The sequence below is a fragment of the Cryphonectria parasitica genome, assembly GCF_011745365.1.
Source record: "Cryphonectria parasitica EP155 unplaced genomic scaffold M406scaffold_1, whole genome shotgun sequence".
In the NCBI taxonomy this organism is placed as follows: Eukaryota; Fungi; Ascomycota; class Sordariomycetes; order Diaporthales; family Cryphonectriaceae; genus Cryphonectria; species Cryphonectria parasitica.
Genome location: NW_024468909.1, coordinates 7157700 through 7178575, shown reverse-complemented (window position 1 = coordinate 7178575; position 20876 = coordinate 7157700). Strand labels below are relative to the sequence as shown.

Genomic DNA, 20876 nt, shown 5'->3' with positions numbered 1-20876 from the left:
ACAGCCGAAGCAACTGCATGTAGGATTTCTACCAATGGCTGTTGCGAATCGTGATCGACGCCACCGGGCCACGTACATTGGGGCAAAATATCCCCAAAGTCAGGTATCAAAACAGCTGAAAACCGTTGAGTACGATGCAACTATAGACGGGCAGGGATCAGAGATCTAGCGGTTGACGCAGCCCCAGACCTCGTTGCGCCTCCCTCTACCTTGACTGTGTGGCTTGCTGTTGGGGCCATATTTTCCGTGTGGGGTAGATAAAGTACTTAAGTAGTTTCCCGACATGACCCTGGCATAGACCCTATGGTGATCTTTGATTCCCGATTTTTCTTCGAGAAGGAGGCGTAGGAGCGTGTCAGGCGTTGCTAGCCTGCGTGTAGAGAATTATGTTGTAGCTTGACATAGACGGAATAACCAAGGGGGAACCACCTTGGAGTTGAAAGCTCTTGTATGGCTGGACCTCGTAGGCTTCATGTGCCGCATGGTCTTTGAAACACTTGTACTATAGTATACCTTCGAACCTGATGGGCCTGAACGGTGATCGTCTGGCTACACTTAGTGGTGGGCCTCCGGTGATGGAAGAAGACCTTGTCGCAGATCGTCGTCAGATGCCGCGTGTCCAACCCCATCATAGCTGGCGGAGTATGAAGCAATTCTCGGCAGACCTCGGAGGGCAGTAACGGGCAGTAGAACTTGGCATGGTCTGATCCGTCGACAGAAAGCATACATACCGAAGGATTGGATCGCGGACGATTCTGATGATCAGGCTTGGATCACAGGGCTATCCGATCTCAGCTGAACGATTTGCAAGTAATTGAGGTTGGGGTAGTCAGTTGCGGGTATGCTTTGTCGGAATTCGCTTTCTGGGGCGAACTCATCTGCTTTTGTGGAGATGCCGCTGCAACTGGTGCATCTCCGAAGAGTAGTAATTGAAAACACTTATTGAGATGCTTTGCCATTGAGGAGCTCTTTTCCAGTTGGTCTTCTACAAGGCACCTTCATCCCTCACTTCTAATAGAAAACTAAATCGATGAACCAGATCAAATTAGGCCTGGGAGTCTTCCTGGAGGGTGTGAAAAAGTATTATTCTCCTCAAGGCTCGGTCTGAGGCATGTGGCTAGGTGGTTGTCTCCAGCTTCGCGGTGTTTGCGTCGCTGTCTTCGAATCATCCTGCCCAGCTAGATGGCATTGTCACTTGTAAGAGTGATGATAAAATATGATGCCGACAATACCAATCTTCTCTCATTTAGGTCTTAAACAAAGCTGTTGAGAAGCCATGGATCATCTTATCAAGACTTCATTCTCGGCCGGCGCCAGTGGTCATTCAGCACAGAAAGCCAGCGGTGAGGATTTATGAACAAACTTTCCCACACCCAGCTTAGTCAAGACCATATGAAATGGAAGAGTAGGACTGAATTATGAGTGTGACGCTCTTGCCGTTGACTGTCACGTCAGCTTCAAGTTGCACATCGCCACAAGTTTGAGGACCCTGGAAGCTGTTATGGAGATTAAGGGAAGCAATTAGAAAGTCTTGGGCACGTATTAGTCAAGTAAGACGACACGTCACTTATACTGAAACTGTACTTAGGGTTGAGGCGACATGAAGGTCTATCAATGGCAATCCTGCACGGTTCTTAAGTATGCAAGCCATCCTCGACATTCGTTAGCTGGGTTAATCACATCTCACCACCTATGTTTCTCGAGACCAATCCTCAAATGTCTCCAAGAGCGAAGAATCTGACTGGTGTAGTCCATGTTAGAAGTTCGCTGGACTTGATTACGAGGGCGGTAGAAATGTAAATCAGACGCTGTCTTTTGAATGGGCTGGCCTGATGTCGATATTCAAATAGTCAATACTTGATCAATTCAATACCTCTGAGAAAGAGAAAGAAAAAATTCGCTGTTTCTTCATTCTTTTCCATATATACATTGAAGTATGCAGACATACCCGACACCATTGTAACAAGCAGGGGCTGAGCTCGAGTTACATTCGGGTATGACGCCTTGCCCAGGGTGAACACCTTCAATTCCTGAGTTGTCGGGTTGAAAACTGTATTTGAAACAATCATCAGAATTGACTCTGAATGGCGATGACTGGCGGCGGTTCTCTCCGAGAGATTGAGAGCTATTGCAGGGCTTAAACATAAGCCTAAAGAGCTTTCAAGCATTATTGGTTTTGCTTGGCAACTCTGGAAAAACGTCAGGTTGAGCCTACTTATGCAACGCAAAAAGGCAACTTAATTTTTCTAACATGAAGCTCAAGTGTTCAGACCAAGGGTTGATCAAAACGAGGGTATCAAAATTATGGGCTATCAACGATTGTGGGAGTAGTGCACATAGAAGCATCTGACCATCTGCCGTCTTTCGACCATGAAACGAATGTTAACAATCCTAGTGATAGCAATGTTCAAAGAAGCTCGAATAATTCCAGCCTTGATAGTGGTTGTGTTAAAATCACACGCAGAGGCTGTGAGAGACTCGTCATCTGACAGCCTGGAGCTGGCGAACTGTCATCTCCAGGCCCTGCTTCCCTGCGGCCGCGGTGATCTGACCAGTGGCTGTGGTGCGGACCCAAGACTTGAAGTTCTCCCACGCACGCATGAGCCAGCTCAGCAAGGCGCCAAAAGAAGCCCTAAACCAACTCCAGACTGTGTCCCACGGGACAAAGTAGATAGCGGCAGCGACACCCACGCCAGCCAGGGCCATCTGACCGGGGCCCGAGACACACAGGAGCCCGGCACCGACCTTGAGGAGCCCATCGACGCCGACTTCGGTCAGCTTGGTGGCGGCCTGGACGACGATGCCGTTGGCGTAGCATTCCACGACCTGGGTGACGCTGGCAGAACCGGCTGCCACGTCGAGAAGCTTGTTGACGGGGTCCTTCCACTTGTCCCACTGCGGGGTGTCCTGGTACTTGGCCTCGCACATGTCTCGGAAGTGCTTGCAGACCTCCTCGCGCTGCTTCTTGGAGATGCTGCCCAGGGCCTCGCGTGCCGTCCAGGGGATACCCATGGCGAGCTGGATGACCACGCCCGGGCCGAGGATCAGGTTGTGCTCCCCGACCCGCTTGGCCTGCCATTCATCGAGCCTCACACCGCAGAAGGTCGAGCTCCCGTTCAGAATTAGTTTGTCGTTGGGACTGACCATCTCCATGCCGCCACCGTTGCGCTGAGTAGTGGTATCGCTGCTGCTCGTCTGGTGCCCGCACCGGATGATGTAGAGGTTGTCGATACCGGAGGGCACGTCGAACTTCAGCTGCGGGAGGTCGACCTGGCGGCTGATGAGGAGGAAGAGCTCCTTCACATTGCCGTCGCTGGCGGTACTGTTGATCTCCCGCTGGAGGTGCTGTGGAGTGGTGATGCAGAGTGTCGACTTGGCTAAAAATTGTTGTTTTGTGTAAGCGAGGAGCCATTGATACATATCATGAAATATAGGTCGGAAGGAAGAAGAGCAAGGCCCACTTACCAGATCTCTTCATCTTCCACCACTTGGGCTTAGCCCTCTCCTGGAGCTCTGACACGACCTCCTTTCGGACGACCGGGACCAGGACAGCCCCATCATGAGCCTTCCACCGCTTGATGGCAGTATAGACTTGATCACACTCCCGCTGGTTCAGGGATTTCTTTTCATCTCGCTCCCGACTCTTCACAGAAGAAATCTTGACGAGGTCTCTCGGCATGGTGATATCTCAAATATCAAGAATAATACTGCCGAGTGCAGCGTGGTGGTGTTGTTGTTGTTGTTGTAGTATCGCAAGGGAGTCAATTGCACCAGCCAGTGGTGATTGCTCAAGAAACAAAATAAAACAAAACAGTAAAAGCAGAGGAGTTTTGCAGAGCTAAGCGATGAGTCAATAATATATTGAGAAAGCGGCGGGCTCGAGGGACACAGAAACCCCATCTCTCCTGAACACACGAGGGAACTCCTTGTAGAAATACCTGGACTCCTCTTGCTTTCCCAGAATGGGACTGCACGAACCCCCACAGACAGACGAGCGAGGAAAACGTACGGATGACCCGAGATTGAACCGTAAAAGCAACCCAGGGCTGTCAAGACGCATGAAAGTATGGCTTCATTGGCGGTGCAGATGGCCCCAACGTGCCGAACCTCATTGGCCCTGGCCTGGTCCGGTGGGGCCAGCATAGACACATCACCGCCACGGTGTCAGCATCGTGGTTGGCTGCTCGAGTAAGCCGCCCCCGCTGTCGGGGGGATAAACTCACCGCATCTATCGAACCCCCTGAGCATCAACCCAAATGCGATCACTGCTGCAAACCCCACGAAGGAGGGGCGCGCGTAGGAACGATAGGGGCGTCTTGCGCGGTTGATACTTGCACGTAGCAACGCATCTGAGACGTGGACGAGCAAGACAAGGGTTCATTCCTTGAATGCGTTCGACAGGATGAAGGGATCGTGTCCTGGCGACCAGATCGGGATAAGAAAGCAAGGTCAGGGGCAGGAAAGGGATTATATGGGCATTTTGCGAGTCTTACATGCGCTGCTTGGCTCGTTATCTTCGGAAAAGTGAGCGAATCGTGATACTCTATCGTTTATGGTTGCACGAGACCCACAGATGACGTATTTGCAGCCATTTTCAGAGATGGAATGGGCCGAGGTCAGATGAATGAAAGTCATTCTTGGAATTTCGCTGGACTTTGCTCTCAAAGAGAAAACAGTTCACCTCGAAGTATCAACATTGTTCTGCGTATCTACTTAATCTACCGCAGCGAGTGGTTCGTGAGGTTGACTCGACGATATCCTAGGCCACGGTACACGCGTTCTGGTCAACATGGCGGGCATCTGGGCAAAGGTTTTTCGCAAGGACCTTCGATACTCTCACAAACTCTGGATCTTTCCTCTGATAGCAGGATCTGCCTGGTTTACAACACTCAGCATCCTGTTTATTCGCTGGCTTGCAATCGGACGGCCTCGGTATCCTGGCCAAGTCAACCCAGAAGTCCCGTTCATCAGTGACATAGCAGCCTTCACATTCCAGCCCGTCTTTGTGGCTGGGTGTGCCATCACAGGCATCGCATTCGCCGGGACAGTCTTTGCAGTCCACCATGTTCGATACTCGGACAGGTTCTACGGACTGACCGAAGATGCAGAATGGCGACAGATGACCAGTTTCTTTGCCCTGTTTGCTGGCCTTGTGGCTGCTGCGTGTCTTATCCTGCTCAGCATCTTTGACACTTTTGACAATCACAAGGAGCACCGGTACTTTTTGATGGGAGCCTTTGGTGCTCTGGCCATCAGTGCTGTTTTAACCTCGCTGGTATGGCAGGATCAGACCTGGGGACCAGCTGATTTCCCTGGTCTGAGGAAGTGGTGAGTGGTTCAATTATTCCTAACGAAAACTAGAATGTTGTGGCTTATCAGATTCAATCTGTCAACTTAGGTGCCTCCTGAATACCTTTCTGGTCTTGTGCCAAGCGGGCATTGGCCTTACGTTTGTGATTCTCTTGTACGGTGGCAACTATGGGCCAGCTGGATATCTAGAATGGACATTAACATACCTCGGGTCGTTCTGGCTTGCTTCCTTTATCGGATATACAAGGTGGGCTACATCAACACTGACCCACATGTCACTTTCCCAAATGGTGATGCTGACAATTCAAATTTAGATTCAGAGAGGGCAGTATCCGTACTGCAGGGCTTGACAATGAGCAGCAGCCATTGTTGTCTTCTTCATAATTACTACATAATCTTCCACAAAAGTACTTATTTAGCACAACTGTGCAAGGCTGGCAGGACTAGCAAGATTTGATAAAACAAATAGACTCATCACATCTTCTCAGGAGTGTCTCACAACTGCCTGGGCCTTGAAGCCCTGCAAGTGCCAGCGAGAGCTCTCATACCTGCAACCCGCACATGGCTGCAAGGAAAGGACCATGCCTCACATGTTTGAGATTACAGACATGATATCTGGGGCTCGGGACCAAATTTGGAGTGACTCCATCGGTCTATTCACGCCCTGAATGCATGGTTTGCTGCAAGGCGCAAACCAACGACAACCAACGTGCATTAGCAACACCAGGATACTTTGAAGAGCACATGCACAGCCCTAGCTTCTACTGGGCAACATGGCCGGCCCTTCATTCTGCAGACCCATCCCCGAAGCCATCCACTCGTACTTTCCAATTTTCACCACCCTCTCTCTTCCGATTCGATGTTCTCCTTTTCCCCCTATTTTTCTTTTTCGTTGTCTGTCTCTCGTTTTGCCGCTGGATCTGAAATCCTTCCGCCCAGTATGAACTTGGAATTAGACTGTCCCAACGGCGGACACTTTTACGTCTGCCAGGGCAACACGACACAGTTTCTAGGCTGCTGCACTGAGGACCCCTGCGCCGACGGGACGGGCGACTGTCCGCAGGCCGCGCTCCGCAACGCGAGCTACAGCTCAGCGGACTACGACTCCATCCCAGAGCAGGCCTGCGTGGCATCGAGCCTCTGGTACACATGTGCCGCCACGAACCCGCCCTTCATGGGCTGCTGCGAAGCCAACCCGTGCCAGGACGGGGGCTGCTTCGGCGCGAACCTCACTGCCGCCAGGTTGTCGGATAATGTCACCGACGCGAGCCCTTTCATGACCTCTGAGGCCAGCTCGGGCGGCTCGAGATCTGCGCTGTCGACTGGTGCTATCGTTGGGATTGCGGTTGGAAGTGCGCTGGCTGCTTTGGGCATTGGGATTGTACTCTTTATGCTCTACCAGCGACGTGAGAAGAAGAGACAACGAGAACAACAACAACAACAGCATGGGACTCCAAGTCAAACGTGGCCCGTCGGGACGCCTACGTTGTATACGCAGAGTCCATATCAAGGTAAGAAAGTCCGCCCAGTTGTTCAGGTGTCTCGTTCCAGCTGCTTTTATAATTACTAATCAACTTTGGCAAAGACTCTACTGCAGGCTTCCCTAATTCCCAATTTCTTTATGGCCCAGGATCTCCCCCATACAGTTCAGAAAAAGTAGTCACTCACCACCAGAGCTCTCCGAGCCAGGCGCCATTTGATCAGCGGCCTGCGTCAGTTTCTCCAACATGGCTGTCCGGCACATCCTCGGAACACGTCCATCATACGCAACACGCATCCATCAGCTCGATAGGCAGCCACGGTGGTCTCAACGCCCTCTTCAGCCAGTCGCAGAGACAACTGCAGCAGCAGCAGTTGAGCGCCGTGTCGGAGATAGATGGAGCCGAGATGGCGCGGCCTATATCAGAGCTTGCAGGTACCTCACCTCAGCTCGGAGAGGAGGAGCATACTTATGGCGCAGGCTACAACAGGGTGTCCAACAGGGGAATTCATTAATTAATGTTGGCTTGGGATATATGTCTGGACACGTTTCGATTATAGCGTCGAAAAATGTACTGTAAAAGTACTCAATAGATGTTAGAAAGAGATACACCAGAAGTGATAACTAACTAGTTAAACCGATAAAAAGAGATTATTGGACTGGTTACTCCATCCATCCGCCAATGACTTACTTCCCGCTGATGCAAAGTGTATTGCCAAACCAGCCACACTGTGAACACGCTGCGACATGAGAGAAAGGAGTCCAAGAGTTCAGTGGGACTCCCAGGTCATCCTCCTCCCTGGGGAGATCTTCAACAGGCTCATGAATGCCCTTGCTTTTCCCCTAGCCTTGCTGTCGTAAACCGGGTTATGCATAATCATCCTCTCAATGTCACGCTCCTGTGGCCAAAAGTCTCGCTGGTCGCATACGGGTGACTCATGCTTGGTCTGCAGATCCCACCAGGTGCTCCCGGCCCCGATGCAGTGGTGGCGGCGGAGGACCCTCACAAAAACATCCTTGGGACGGAAGCCTACGAGGACGGCACACCTCTGCGCACGCTTGGCAAAAGTGTAGTGGCCCAACCAGCCGTTGCTTGTGATGTATGGCGAGGCCGACTCATTAGCACCACCCAGCGCAAACTTGGAATGGCGCGGGTGCAGCATGGGCAGGCTGAGGGTGGCCTGGATCGTGGTGGACCTTCTTGAGGTGGCTGACGAGGGTGTGCCATCTGTTTCCTGGCTCATAGGCGTCCTCGTCCATATCGCCTGTGGACACGCGGATCTGCAAATGCTTGGCGAGCTGCAGGAGGCCGTCATAGCAGGGCGGGAACTGGTCGTTGCTGTTGTTGAGCCTGAGGTCGACAAACGCACGCAGATCCAAGACCCATGTGTTTTCCTGGTATAAGATGGTCTCGGCCATGCGTCTCATCTTGCGGTCCACTTGCAGTGGCGCCAGAGAGAGGGTCCAGCAGCGGCAAGCCGGGTTCGATGCCGAGTGGGCGTGGGCGCCTGTGCAGCACATGACGCAGCCACCTTTCTCAGTCACGCCAACATTATAGACGCACTGGGTAGAGATGCTACGGTCGGGATGCTCGGTGGTGGTGATGGCTGGGTCGAGACGTTCAGTCCAAAGATGGTAGGGTGCCCTCAGGCCGGTGTGCCGCAAGACCATCAGCTGTAGCTCGTCGGGGAGATCCCGGAAGGAGAACAAGGAAGAGGAATGGCTTCTACGAGACTTGGGATATCCCATGGTCTCAAGACAGATTGCCTCAGCAATTCTTGCAACCTCTGGACGATACTGCCTGGAGAGGGAAACGGAACAGACGCACAGTTCCGGCAGGACATGCATGGGCGCCACCAGAGACGCGGCGACATCTTCGTCGTTCGTATTCGCTATCAACGTGAGATGGAGCCTTCCTGTCTCAATCGCACCGGCTAGGCGTCGGCAGAGATGTGACCAGTCACGTATAATGTCTCGATCCCTTTCGCTCGTGGTGGTGTGCATTGGTGAAGGAGGATTGGCACCGCCTGGTTTTCTCTCGTATTAGCTCTCTGAGACAAGACGGCACGGGGAAGCACGGATGACAACATGGCATATGCAAAGACAGGGGTGTAGAGAGGGGCCAAAGCATTTTCAATATGAAACTGAGATAGTACTTGCATGGATGTTTGCTTATGTCTTCTATTGCCTTGTCGAAAAAGCAACGAGGAGGAGAGGCCCACGGCCCTTATGCTCCCGATGAAACAGCGGGAAATGGTTTTTCTGCGTAAAAGGTGGATACGGCATCCTCAGACCAGGCTCGGCAGACGAGAAATAGATTAAACAGCGCGCGGCAGGATAGGCGCTTGTCGTCTCCCCCAGGGTCATTTGTGTCTGTGTCTTGCTCGCCACGAGAGACACTGAATCTCCCAACGTATCCGACCAAGACATATTGATTGCTTGCAATATTGGGGCTATGCTGAGAATTGCTCTCGGATTGTGCATCTAGCTGCTGAGAGGGGCTTTGGTTGATATGGCCAGTCCCGCTCAGGGACCAGGAACTACTAGCCCGACAGCCTTCATGAGCAATGATGCCGAGATACCGGTAGATGATCCGTCTGGCACGCTCAGGCAGATCTGTGAAAGTGATTTGTGGGGATGACGACAGCTGGGATTGCTTGATTTGGACACCTGCAGAAGCCGAGGCCCTTGTAGAGCGGTCTTTAATGAGGGGAGGCTGCATACCAACAACACTGTGGCGATCCAGGTTGCATTCTTGAGCCAAGAACTTTTGTTTTGTTCATCTTTCCTATTTCTTTTCTTTGATGGCTAATATGCGCAGGATACGTGTGAATTTAAAAGCATTCTGTAATCAGTAGTGTCACCTGTGTACTCTAGAGCTCTGGTATGTGGCTCTTGGTGGTGTGATGCTATCGACGTTTGTGATCTTAGTGCCGAGGATGAGGTTTCCAAGAAAGACGCGAAAATCCTTCAAGGGAATGGCCTGGGGAAGCCTGGACTGCTTGAACGCTTCAACCTGGGCCATTCCCAACGTCGTTCCCCTCCACCTCTCTGTCTCTTCCATGACATCCGATTGTCCAGCTGCGAATGCAAGTCCTCCCGACGGTCCTTCCCACGGGCCATCTCGTCAAATAGGCATCCTGCATTTGTCGCCTTGTGATGCCTCAAAACTGCGTGCATGCATATGCAGTGGGACATATCATGAATGCATGACTTCCGTAAAGGAGGGGGGAAAAAAAGTCCTACTTACGTCTACTGCAGTAGACTCATCATACGAAACAAAAGCCCACAGGTTTCGGGAAAATAGCGTACCGCCATTGGCTACAACTTGAGCTGGATCCAGGACGGGGGTAAAGACTGGTTGATCAGTGTCGATTTTGCCCAAAGCACTGTATGAGGGTCTGGAGCAAACGGTGCTATCTCATTCGTTCTCTGCTGCCCTCCATCGGGAAGATGCACTCGCCCCACCGAGACTCACCTGCATAACGATATGCACGCGAAATGTTTAATACTACGGCATCACAAACCAACGGGACAAGATGCTACGCCGAAAGTTCTTTATTACGTCTTGCGATATCGCACACAAGCTACACAACATTAGTGGTAGCAGATCTTCAAATAGTCTGTCAGCTGAACTATCACGATTGGTCCTGTGCTGTTTGCTTCTGATACGGGGGCGCACGCACATACTGCAAAAGTAAGTGCTCGCGTTATGTTGAGCTCATTGGCAATTCCGCGGGTGACTGGTCTTGTTTGTTGTTGGTGAGGTTGGAGACTAGGCAGGACACCTGCCCAAGCAGACCAGGTATCAAAGCTTCGCCCACATCTCCTGGCCATGCGTAGTGGCTTGTGTATTTCTCTCATTGAGTATTCACCATTCTCACTCTTCTAAATAATATAAAAAGCTAATGCCAACTCAATCATATCTGTCGCTTTCAAATTTTTCCAATCTACCCCCCGCAGGTAATTTCTTACCTACAGGAGCAATTATCAAGTCTGTCCAAACTTCACCCCCTTGTAGGGTTGCACACTACATTCAATCATGGCTCCCAATCAGAATCTTGGTGTCGATGGTAACCGGGCATCCACCAGTGGTGTATACGATGTGCCATTTGGCCTACCTTACCTGCCCTGCGACCAGCCCTTCAACTGTGGTGACACTACCAAACTCGGCGAAGACCAGGAGAGTGTGGGCTGTTACGAGTCATCACAAATGACGACTCTTGAAGATGGCGAAAAGATGCCACTGTAGTAAATATTCATCCATATTATCTGAAAGATTGATAAATAGACAGAGTAGCTGACTTGACAAAATAAAGTGGTGCGCTCAAGGAAGAGTCTGTTCCCAAGCCCATCTATGAGGGCTGGGCTTTGCACTGCTCTCAGACGTCCAACCTCATTGAGAGCGCCAAGATTTTCGGCATCAATGTCTTCACGCGCCACTCTCATGAGGCTCCTGAAGTGAGCCAGAGCAAGAAGCAGCACACGCAAAGAGAGTTGGCCGACATGGCACTTCAAGCCGTTCATTCCCACAAAGCCGCCAACAAACGCTCACTTCCCTTGCGGCTGCTGCGCGGCCCCGCCAAGTCCTACGAGTCTGGTCTTGACAAGCGCCTCACAAAGCTGCCCCACCCGGTGCAGGCTAAGCTGAATGACCTCCTCAAGTCCCGTAGAACCTCTGTCTCTAACCTCTGGTACGGGCGTGAATGGACCGTCGTCATGATGCGGGAGCAGTACCATTACCACTTCGCAAGCGCCAAAGATGAGGAAGTCAAGAAGGGTATCCTGCGCTCACTTTCACGAAAGGGTGCTAACCGAGGCCGACCTATCGAGTACTTCTTTATCCTCCGTGGACACAGTGGTGCAGATGAAGAGAAGCGATTTCTCTCGGCCACCGACCGCCTCCTCGAAGGCTCCACAGGCTCTCAAGAGCATGAAAAGGAGGAAGAACTTACCAAGAACATGATGCCGTGCCCATTTTTGGCCTACGAACCTGAGAACCAACAAGGTCAAGTATTCTCTCGCGGCCCATCTGAGCCACAGTGCACCACCAAGAATGCTACCACCACCAACGACCAGCTACACGCTATCGACCACTTCGATCCTAGTACTGCCTACTCTCCATTATCATTTCTCCTCCAACCATTCGACCCCTTCTTCTCCTACTCCTCGTCCTCCGCCGGCCCGATCTTGGACGGCCCTGCCGTTCAGCCAGAGGCAACAGTTCTGGCGCCAAGAACTACGGATCAGCAACTTCCGGCTTACCTGGCGGCACCTACGGAACCCTCCATTCCCACGGGTGTGTCGAATGGAAGCTACTACCCAGCCTCAGCATACGCATACGAGGACACGCAAAGCTCAGGGTACGCGGCGAGGTCAGCTGGCACAGTGGTTCTATCCAGCTGGCTGACGCCAGGAGCCCGCGTCGGCCGCTGCAGCAACAATGGCGGCAACAATAGCGGCAGCATTGTTGATTACAGCGCTGTGCGTCAGGACTATCGGAACAAGACTGGCGCTTTCACTCCCTGTGGCTTTTCTGGTTGCGATTCGGTGCCCATCATGGCTCCCCTGTTTGACGAACCAACCCTGCCTTCTGAGACGCCCCTGACTAGTACTCTGGCCTCGTCGATGACTTTCTCGGATGCCACGGTCGACAGAATGAGCTCCGACCCTAGCTTCGGTGGTGTGGAAGGGTCAAAGGCTTCAATATTCCTGGATACTCCGATCTAGCACATTTTGAACAGCAACCTGTCATGAAGACAAGAAGTTACCTTTCGTGGAGCCTTCAATCCAGTTATGGGGCATGATGATACTTCGAGAATTTGAACCATCACAAAATTGAAGAAATGATGCCGGGAAGATACTGCATTCCTGCTAGTTCTCGTGTAACTTGAGACCAAGATCATCGTTCTGGAGACACAATTCAAGGCATGACTTGCAATGGCTCAGTTTGTAGCTGCAAGTAATAGTTTAGGATCTGTTTGAATCATTTCATCTCTTCCCTATACGTACTGTCGATCTTTAAGTTCTGAGTAGAGTTGAATGCCCGTTGTAGCAGACTTATGTACTATGCACATGCGTTCTCTTGATTAATTGGACATTCAGAATGCCGCTCAGCTTTCAATATTCCTCACCGCAGTGGCCACTTTCTCCTATTCTTCAAGTTATCTTTCAGAGTAAGCCCATTCCCCTATTTGCCATCAGAATTGAAGAGTTTCCAGGCATTCTTGGACACATCGCCATCTACTTCATGGAAGAATGCCAGTGAATACACAGCAGGATCCAGGCTTCAATGGGGCGCGTGTAAGGTGACACATTCCGTCACTTTTGTCCTGCCATTTCGTTCAAAATTCGCTGCGCACCAGCAAATTCGTATTCCTGCATCGTCTCATCCCAAAGCCTCGAGATAACAGGTTGCATCTCAGGATCATGCGCAGGCGCCGCAAACCTGATTGTCATAACGGACATGATCAGCAAATTTTGTACGAGGCATCCCCGAGTCTTCTAGGGAGAACAAGGAAGAAGAAGAACAAGAAAAAAAAGCCACTCACGGTCTGATGCCCCAATCCATGACAAAACTTCCATGCGTTTCTGCTCCCTTGACAACAGCCGCATCGATATACGTCGACGCGCCGTCCTCTAGTTTCCTGCCTGCCAGCGACTTTGACAGGCTGATCAACGCGGCCACGATACCTGTCGCATCGCGGTGTAAATCCGAACCCTTGCAATACCCCGGGTCCACAAGGTTGAGAATCACATCTTCTGGGTTGATGTAACCGGCGAGTCGGAGCATGAATAGATGTCCCAAGAGCTTCGAGACGCTATACCGTTCGCTTACGTCCCATGGCGTGATCTTTGTGTCGTCAAAGGAGCCGAGCAAGGGGACTTGATTGCGGTTGGGGAATTTTGCCATGTAGCTGACGCCCGAGTTGACGATGGTCAGGCGGCCCGGAGTGCCATGAGGGGACTTGGACTTCAGCGCTGGCAACAGGAGGATGGCCAGGAGGAAGGTGGACAGGTAGTTCACCTGAATGACCTCCTCATGGCCGGTGTTGGGGTTGATAGTAAAGTGCAGCTTGCCAAGGCCCGCGTTCAGCACAGCGATGTCGAGTTGCGTCAACTCGGTGTCGACCCTCCGCACAAATGCCTGGATGGAGTTGTAGGAACCCATCTCGAGTTCCCAGACGTCGATGGTCGCCCGGGGAAAGTCTTTCCGTAGTTGTGCGGCGAAATCCTCGCCTTTCTTCACCGACCGAACAGCTAGTATCAGCCGGGACAAGCGGAAAGAGAGCAATTGGCGGCATGCGATAGACCCTAGACCTGCAGTGGCCCCCGTGATGATGGCTGTTTTCCCGTTGAGATCCGTGGTTGAAGGTGGGTAGACGGCTTTGTTGCAGAATTGGGAATGTAAGAAGAGCCCCAGTGGTCCCTTTTTGGGAGGCCCCAGCTGGAATGACCTTGATTCAGACATTATGAAGCCTTGAGTTTGTCTTCAGTTGTTTTAGTTTGATATCTAAAGAGTGGATAAAGAAAGGGGGTAGTCAAGTAACGTGTTGATACTATGGCCGCAGTCGGATTTTGAAGTCAATGTTCCAACAATCTGCCATATGGTGTAAACCATCTGTCCTTTATGTATTTTATAATAATCATCAGACTGTGCAACGTAATTACATGCACCTCTACTGATTTTCTCGAGTAAACCCATCATGATGAGATCTAGTAAGCCATCACCATAACTGTTTGGAGATTGTTTACCCAAAGCGTAACAAGTCTAGTACGCCTAAGGAGACACTATAATTATAGGCTGCATGCACTAAGTACTAGTGCTTGTATTTCCATTGATGCCTACATTCAGTCTCGGGTCCTGCGCTGGCCCATTGAAATGACTGCTGACTTTATCACTTATCTCCGACTCCAGGAGCGTGGATGTGATGAGCCACGCAAAATCCTGCCCTACCGACTCAAGTTTACAAATCATAGCACCTATTGGCCCGCACATTCTCAATGTCATTCCCCGCGGCCCGCAAACTCGATGCCGCCGAATGAGTCCTCGGACGCCGTGGCTTCGCCCATTGTGTGATCCAAAAACTCGTCCAAATCATCTGGCAGCGGGGATAATAGATTCCCGTCCGTCTTCGCATTCGGCTCTGACGGAGGACAAGGTGACTCCACACGAGCCAGGATCTCTGAGACCTGCTCCTCCACTCTCTCGTCCAGCATATCTGAATTCTCCACGGCCTCCGACCTCGTAGCCGTGACGGAAGCTGTCCTCTGGTTGTTTGGAGAAGACATGTCAACGGCTCGAGACGTATCGACCATCGTTGCTGTCTCAGCGAGGAGTGTAGGGTTCTCTTCCTGAATCTTCAAGGACTGCCCAGGCTCGGGGATGGACCCCTCCAATCGCCCTGAGCGGCTCGTTTTGGTTTCGTCTACGCTTGTGAGGAACTCGTTCTTGTCTGGGAACCTGCCGCTGTTCATGCTGAGGTCCAGTGCAAGAGAAAAACGGAGATACGACTCGGGCTTCACAGCTAGAAGTTCCGCCCAGTCCGTGACGTTTTCACCGTTGGCAAAAGCTGGGTCGGCTTGCACAAGGTCCACCAAATACCGTACTAGTCTAGCAATCCAGTCAACCCCATCGTATTGTATGTGCAACACTTTGATCACCTCGATCAGTGTTGCGTGGTTGGGGGCCTGTCGCGCTGCAGAGAGGTGGGTGTTGAGGACTTGAAGCGCGAGCGGGAACGCAATGTAGGCGGCGCTGTGAACATGGCGGTCAGCAAGTAGGCTCAGGCCATGAGAGGCCGCTCGTTGTGGACGTGGAGGCGGGAGTTTAACATACGCGCTAATGGGGAGCCACCGGATCAAGTGCCGCTGATTCAACCCCCTGAGGATCTCTGTTATGTTGGAGAAGGCGTTCTGGATGGCATCTCTGGTGTCGAGGAGCCGTCCAGTGTCCTCCGAGGGATTGGCCGCCGTCAACGCCAGGTAGTGTTGGAGTTCATGGTTGTACAGAGCCATTCTCGCGGAGCTACTCATTAAATGACAAGTCAGATTCACATCAACAATTCACGACTCATTTTTTTTTCTGTAAGAAAGATAAGATAAAAAAGAAAGGAGGACTGACTGATAGTACGTATACATCAGGTGTGTGTGTAGAGCAACAGATTCGTGCTTGGTCGAGCTGATCTGGCCTCCACACTCCTCGGCACCAGTCGATGCTGTCACTGCGGCTGTATACCAATGCACCAGAGCATTTTTGCTTTTACGAATCTCTCCCTCTTCGGACGGAAGAAGACTTGGTCGTCTCTGGAATTGGTCCAGGGCTCCGTCGAGTGGAAAAACCAGAACAAGAACGTCTGTGAGGATGACGCACAAGTCCAGGACGCGTGAGAAGATGCGAATCAGCTCTCGCTTCGCGTCAGGGGTGTAGACTGCGGACCTGTGGATTTCGTCGTCCAGGTCCATCAGCCCTAGCGGCGGATGCTTCTCGAAGTCGAAGTGGGCCCTGGTGATCTGGATACCTCTTCGCAATCCCAATGGCAGTATCCGATCTCGTATGATACAGCACCACCACAGGCGTTTGAGAATATTGATCCGCTTCGCTTCAGCAATATTGTTTGCGGACGATCCAGCCTGACTCGGAGACAATGTCGCATAGTAGGGCGCACTGGCATTCTTTGCATTTTGGATGGCGATACTGAGCCAGACACTATTGGGCTTCGTCTCGGTTCGCACAGGTGGTGTCCAGTAGGACAGAAGAAGCGCAGTCTGGGAGACGGGTACCGCTGCAGACTCGGCTCCGAAGTCGTAGAGCAACTAGGGAGTCTTGATGAGCAGTGAGATCTCACAGGATGATCGACGGAGGGGAATGCGAACCTTGGCTCTTCGGTAGAACGCAGCTCTGAGGCCCCGAATGCTCTTGTAGCCGAAAGCGCTTACACTTTCCATTGACCAGTTCACGAACTTCATGAGATACGACGTTAGTTCTCCAAGAAAGAAGAAATATATATAGTATGAATATTGCAGGAATTCGTCACTTACGTTGCACGATACGAAGATGATAGCCTGCAGAACGAGCAGGGACATCTTTGCGTCCTGGCGACCACATGGAGTGTCGTAGTACATTTCCCAAAAGTCGCCCTCGTTGAACAATGGTAGGAATGGGTGGATGTGGAGGAAATACTGCTGCAGGATCTGGTCCATGATAGCCCGGGTAGGCAGATGAAAACAGCCTTCGGCTTCCAAGAAGTCGACGTCTCGCGACAAGCAGTTGGGTAGGTTGTCTAGTGTCAGGAACGAATAATACGTATAAACAACGCTGTTGGGGTGAGACCTGTGCGATCGCTTTGGTAAGGGCAAATCGAGACAGTCTGCCTCGGTTTCTTGAATGGAAGAAGCGGACAGCCAGTTGTTCGCAAGTAGAGAATCTTTGTTCTTTGCGTAAGTTACACATACTCGCTGCTCATAAGGTGTGCAGAGGAGGTTCGATCTCACCTGGCTGAGTTGGAATTGCTGCATTAGAAAAAATGCTAGCCAACCCGTCCTCGAGACCTCCGATAATACCGTTCATCATGAATAAAGGGTCTGAGGTTTGTTCTTCAGGGACAACTAGTTGGTCATCAGACATGATGAGCTGTCCTAAGTCTGATGCCTGCAACTCCGTGTCTGCTGCTACTGGAACATCGTCCTGTTGCAGTGCTGCCTCTAGAACGGAATTATCTTGAAACGCCACATGGTCGACGACTTTTTCTTCATGGGGACTAAGCTGACGATCCCGTCGAGCACTGGACTTCGCCCTGCAGCGCGTCATGTCAGCCAGCAACAAGTCTCCAATGAGGAAGTTTCAGTGACTTACTTCCTCGCCTTCACGACGCAGTCGATACTATCCAGGGAGCAGTTCATACACGGAGGTCCACTTCTCGACACGTCGCAGCGGACCTTTCTCATCCGGCACGAAAGACATGCTCTCGCCGCTCGACGCCGCTTTACACCCACCGCAGGGTCAACCTGGCGCCCTGCACCAGATGGCTCGGACATTTTGCGCGTTAGATCGATAAGTTTGGTGAGGATTAATCCGGGGTAGAAAGAGAAGCTGTGAACACAAAGCCGAGCGCGCTGTAAGTTTCCCCTCACCTGTGCTGTCTGCTCGGTTGCTGTCGACTAGAAGCGTTTGGATGTCTCAAAACCTCACATGAGAGTAGGTCAAATAGCCGGACAGAGCCGACAAGCACACGCGGTCTCTCCAGCAAGCAGGCTAATTGATGTTGCTGCAATTAGCTTCAACCCTCCGTCACTGCGAAGTCTGAGCTTAAACTCTAAGCTCTCGTCCCTTCGCCCCTTTCGCCTCTTCCTGTCGACCCACCATTGCAGGATGGGTTTAGTCTCGCTGTTTCCCCACGGGGTAAAACTGGGTCATCTGTCTTTCCCCGACTCATGCGCATCCCACTCAAGGAACTCGGCATTTAGCTCTTCTGCTTGGTCTCTTCCAGGTCAGTCTGCTTGCCGGCACTGCCCTTGACGTAAGTAGCCTCCGCTTTGGCGATGATGTGCGAAGGTATGAGACAACCAATATAGATATGGAGAGTTCCTGTGCATATGTGTACATAATCATGTTGAGATTTCGGACTCTTCGATGTTATCATGTACTTGAGGTTTGCCGCGAAATATTACAAAATACTTAGAAGCATCGTGTCTCTTCCAATGAACTCACGAGCGGCGAGACTGGAACCAAGTTTCAATCAACTCTCTTGCACAGCCGGGTCCCATAATCTATGACTTCCCAATCTTCGGTTCCAGGCGTTGCGATCGAGTAGAATACACCAGTGGGATCCCATTTCTGTCGAATGGTCAAAAGCTCCGGGTAATTGGTCCCGTAGAAGTGTGTTTGCCAGTCAGGTTGGTTTGGGTCTCCCTATCCAGGTCGTTAGCAACGAGACGTCTGAATGACCACAAGAACAAAACTCAAGTTTTTTTTTCGTACCTCATTGACATATCCACACCCATTTGGTCCAGCCTCTCTGAATGCCTGATCGAGATTGTATGTCATCAACGCCTGGGCAGCCTCCTTCTCCTCCCAGGTTGCGTTTGTGGCCACGGACAGGGCGATGATGGCGAAGTCGCTTGTATTGCGGAAGCGCGGGTTGGTGGCGCTGTTCGGAATGGGCATGTTGTGCCCTGGGTCCCAGATATGCCCAATAATGCCAGCTCCGTACGCGATGGCGTTCTGGAACGCGGCAGCAATGCCGTCATTATTGTTGGCGACATCCTCGTGTGCGAACGCCCATCCGCCTGTGACCGCCGAGACGCCGGCCTCTTCATCCTCGAAGAGATCAATGTAGAGATCAAAGAGCGTATCGAAGCCTTTTGTTGTTGTGAAATAGTTTGACAGGCCTATGGAGTTCAGGTCATCGAACAATGGCTGGAGGATCGTATCGAGCTGCTCGGTCGTTTGATTGATGGCTACAAAAGGCTGGATGTGGAGCCTCAAGTCCGTAAGCTCGTAGTACACGTACAGACCACTGTCCACGAAGTGGTTCGAGTAACCCAGAAATATAGACACAGCTTCCCAGAAGAGTGTCTCGTTCGTGGTATGGGTCGAATTGATATTCAAAATGGCTCCACTGGACGGCACGTCCTCGTAAGCCCTGAATGTGGTCGACAAGATGACGGCGTAGGCTGCAGGCCCACCGCCTCTCAGAGCCCAAAAGAGATCTATATTCGACTCTGAATTTGCGACCTTGTACTCACCGTCGGCCGTGAGTACCTCGAACTCCAAGACATTATCTGCGGCGAGCCCATACATCGTGGTCATTGGGCCATGACCGCCGCCCTGGATAAAACCACCAGATGGCCCAACTGTCTACATTGTTTCGTCAGACCTCTTTGTCCGTCTCGACCGAGATTGATGACTTACTGGACATTCTCCGACCACAAGTGCCAGAGGCGGGTTCTCAGCGTTGGCCTGTCTGAGCAATTGACGTCCTTGGACGCCGGCTCCCACGCGCACGGATGGACCCGTGTAGTTTCCAGGTCCTTCATAATTCACCGAAAATGTGGCATTTTGGAAGCTGTGGGTGTTTATGACGAGCGCTCCCCATCCGGTACTGCGGCCAAGGAAATCGTGTCCCGTATTTCGTACGATGAGTCTGAGCTGGTGTTCCCGTGCAAAATCAATACCAGCCTTGATATGTTCATACTCAGTAGCCAGTATCACATATACTCCATAGAAGCCCAACGTACACGGATCGCTTGGGTCAGTCGTCGGTCGGCAGGTTTCGTTCGTGTAATAAGTCCAAAGCTCGGCTGCAGGCTGATCGGTCCTAAATGGCTGTCAGCTCTCTGACGTTCTTCTCAACAAGTCTTCTTGCTGCATATCTCACTTACGTCCATTGCTCTTCATAGAATAGTGTCGAAACATTGGTGCATTGTGCTGCATTATATGTATGCAATGTGCCAAGCGGACCTTCGAAGGTATCGTGACACACGCTGCCAGGAGGAACGTCAACCACGAGTCGACCGGCAACACTGGAATTCAGTTTGGACCATTCATCTCTGGTGGGCCAGCAGGCATCGTCATGGTAGCATTTGCAAGCGTATGACGTCCCGTTCCACACGGTTGAAACCAGTGCAGCTACGGAAGTAGCAAGTGTTATTGGACTGAGGAGCCTGAAAGCCATTTGCAATCTTTACAGCAGCGGATAGATCCAACTACGTGAGTTGATGATCAAGATTGAGAAAGGAAATGAGAACACATGGCTGCTAACGATATCCATTTATACCTTATCTTGGTGATCTGATCGTGGGCTTACTCACAACCATGCGCTTGACTGTTCACTCCCAGCCGAGAAAGGAAGGATGGCCGGCCGGTACCGATCAGATCTGCAGACACTGACGGCAGAATACGACCGCTTTAGGTGTCTGAGACCTCATGCAAGTTGTGGCGCTATCTAGTAGCCAGTCAGCAGTATTTCTCATCTGGGTAAGGTGAAGCGCTGATAATCTGGGACCGTCGGATGCATGCAATAATACGCTTCGGTCATCATGCCAAGCTCGAAGGCAAGGAGTATCTTTTCCCTAGTTCAGGCCA

The 20876-nt window shown here is 51.5% G+C and overlaps 9 protein-coding genes across 9 annotated transcripts; 3 read left to right on the top strand and 6 right to left on the bottom strand.

Moving 5' to 3' along the window:
* Positions 1-2335: 2335 nt before the first annotated feature.
* Positions 2336-2789, bottom strand: M406DRAFT_320789 (uncharacterized protein). The gene has a single exon (XM_040919430.1). It carries the CDS (start codon positions 2704-2706, stop codon positions 2482-2484), a length of 225 nt encoding a protein of 74 aa, XP_040782338.1. The 5' UTR covers positions 2707-2789; the 3' UTR covers positions 2336-2481.
* A 568-nt stretch (positions 2790-3357) lies between these two features.
* On the bottom strand, positions 3358-4269 carry M406DRAFT_320788 (uncharacterized protein; the record flags this gene model as incomplete). The annotated part of the gene is made up of 3 exons (XM_040919429.1): positions 4010-4269; positions 3466-3838; positions 3358-3377 (listed from the first exon to the last, which is right to left on the bottom strand). A coding segment is annotated over exon 2 (185 nt), but the record flags the coding sequence as incomplete, so codon positions are not given.
* Positions 4270-4789: 520 nt separating this feature from the next.
* M406DRAFT_326760 (uncharacterized protein) lies at positions 4790-5332 on the top strand (the record flags this gene model as incomplete). The annotated part of the gene is made up of 1 exon (XM_040920125.1): positions 4790-5332. The coding sequence occupies one exon, from the start codon at positions 4790-4792 to the stop codon at positions 5330-5332; it is 543 nt and encodes a 180-aa protein (XP_040782336.1).
* Positions 5333-6083: 751 nt separating this feature from the next.
* On the top strand, positions 6084-6917 carry M406DRAFT_326759 (uncharacterized protein; the record flags this gene model as incomplete). The annotated part of the gene is made up of 4 exons (XM_040920124.1): positions 6084-6130; positions 6250-6716; positions 6755-6821; positions 6908-6917. 4 exons carry the CDS (start codon positions 6084-6086, stop codon positions 6915-6917), a joined length of 591 nt encoding a protein of 196 aa, XP_040782335.1.
* Positions 6918-7560: 643 nt separating this feature from the next.
* M406DRAFT_67681 (uncharacterized protein) lies at positions 7561-8539 on the bottom strand (the record flags this gene model as incomplete). The annotated part of the gene is made up of 2 exons (XM_040925083.1): positions 7561-7971; positions 8006-8539. 2 exons carry the CDS (start codon positions 8537-8539, stop codon positions 7561-7563), a joined length of 945 nt encoding a protein of 314 aa, XP_040782334.1.
* A 2293-nt stretch (positions 8540-10832) lies between these two features.
* M406DRAFT_67680 (uncharacterized protein) lies at positions 10833-12520 on the top strand (the record flags this gene model as incomplete). The annotated part of the gene is made up of 2 exons (XM_040925082.1): positions 10833-11041; positions 11110-12520. 2 exons carry the CDS (start codon positions 10833-10835, stop codon positions 12518-12520), a joined length of 1620 nt encoding a protein of 539 aa, XP_040782333.1.
* A 591-nt stretch (positions 12521-13111) lies between these two features.
* On the bottom strand, positions 13112-14261 carry M406DRAFT_336825 (NAD(P)-binding protein; the record flags this gene model as incomplete). The annotated part of the gene is made up of 2 exons (XM_040921186.1): positions 13112-13238; positions 13342-14261. 2 exons carry the CDS (start codon positions 14259-14261, stop codon positions 13112-13114), a joined length of 1047 nt encoding a protein of 348 aa, XP_040782332.1.
* Positions 14262-14797: 536 nt separating this feature from the next.
* M406DRAFT_248577 (uncharacterized protein) lies at positions 14798-17827 on the bottom strand (the record flags this gene model as incomplete). Its single annotated transcript, XM_040916543.1, has 6 exons — positions 14798-15548; positions 15630-15818; positions 15915-16606; positions 16667-16753; positions 16832-17279; positions 17646-17827. 6 exons carry the CDS (start codon positions 17825-17827, stop codon positions 14798-14800), a joined length of 2349 nt encoding a protein of 782 aa, XP_040782331.1.
* Positions 17828-18415: 588 nt separating this feature from the next.
* M406DRAFT_286303 (FAD-binding domain-containing protein) lies at positions 18416-20490 on the bottom strand. The gene is made up of 4 exons (XM_040918667.1): positions 20174-20490; positions 19704-20109; positions 18771-19649; positions 18416-18701 (listed from the first exon to the last, which is right to left on the bottom strand). Exons 1-4 carry the CDS (start codon positions 20464-20466, stop codon positions 18525-18527), a joined length of 1755 nt encoding a protein of 584 aa, XP_040782330.1. The 5' UTR covers positions 20467-20490; the 3' UTR covers positions 18416-18524.
* Positions 20491-20876: the final 386 nt, after the last annotated feature.

Bases quoted from the DNA above. Each gene is read 5' to 3' on its own strand.
- M406DRAFT_320789 (XM_040919430.1), bottom strand. From the start codon at position 2,706: ATGGCCCTGGCTGGCGTGGGTGTCGCTGCCGCTATCTACTTTGTCCCG.
- M406DRAFT_286303 (XM_040918667.1), bottom strand. From the start codon at position 20,466: ATGGCTTTCAGGCTCCTCAGTCCAATAACACTTGCTACTTCCGTAGCT. The intron at 20,110-20,173 runs GTAAGTGAGATA...ACAGCCATTTAG, and splicing joins TTCTATGAAGAGCAATGGAC to GACCGATCAGCCTGCAGCCG. The intron at 18,702-18,770 runs GTACGAAAAAAA...CGACCTGGATAG, and splicing joins GGTGTGGATATGTCAATGAG to GGAGACCCAAACCAACCTGA.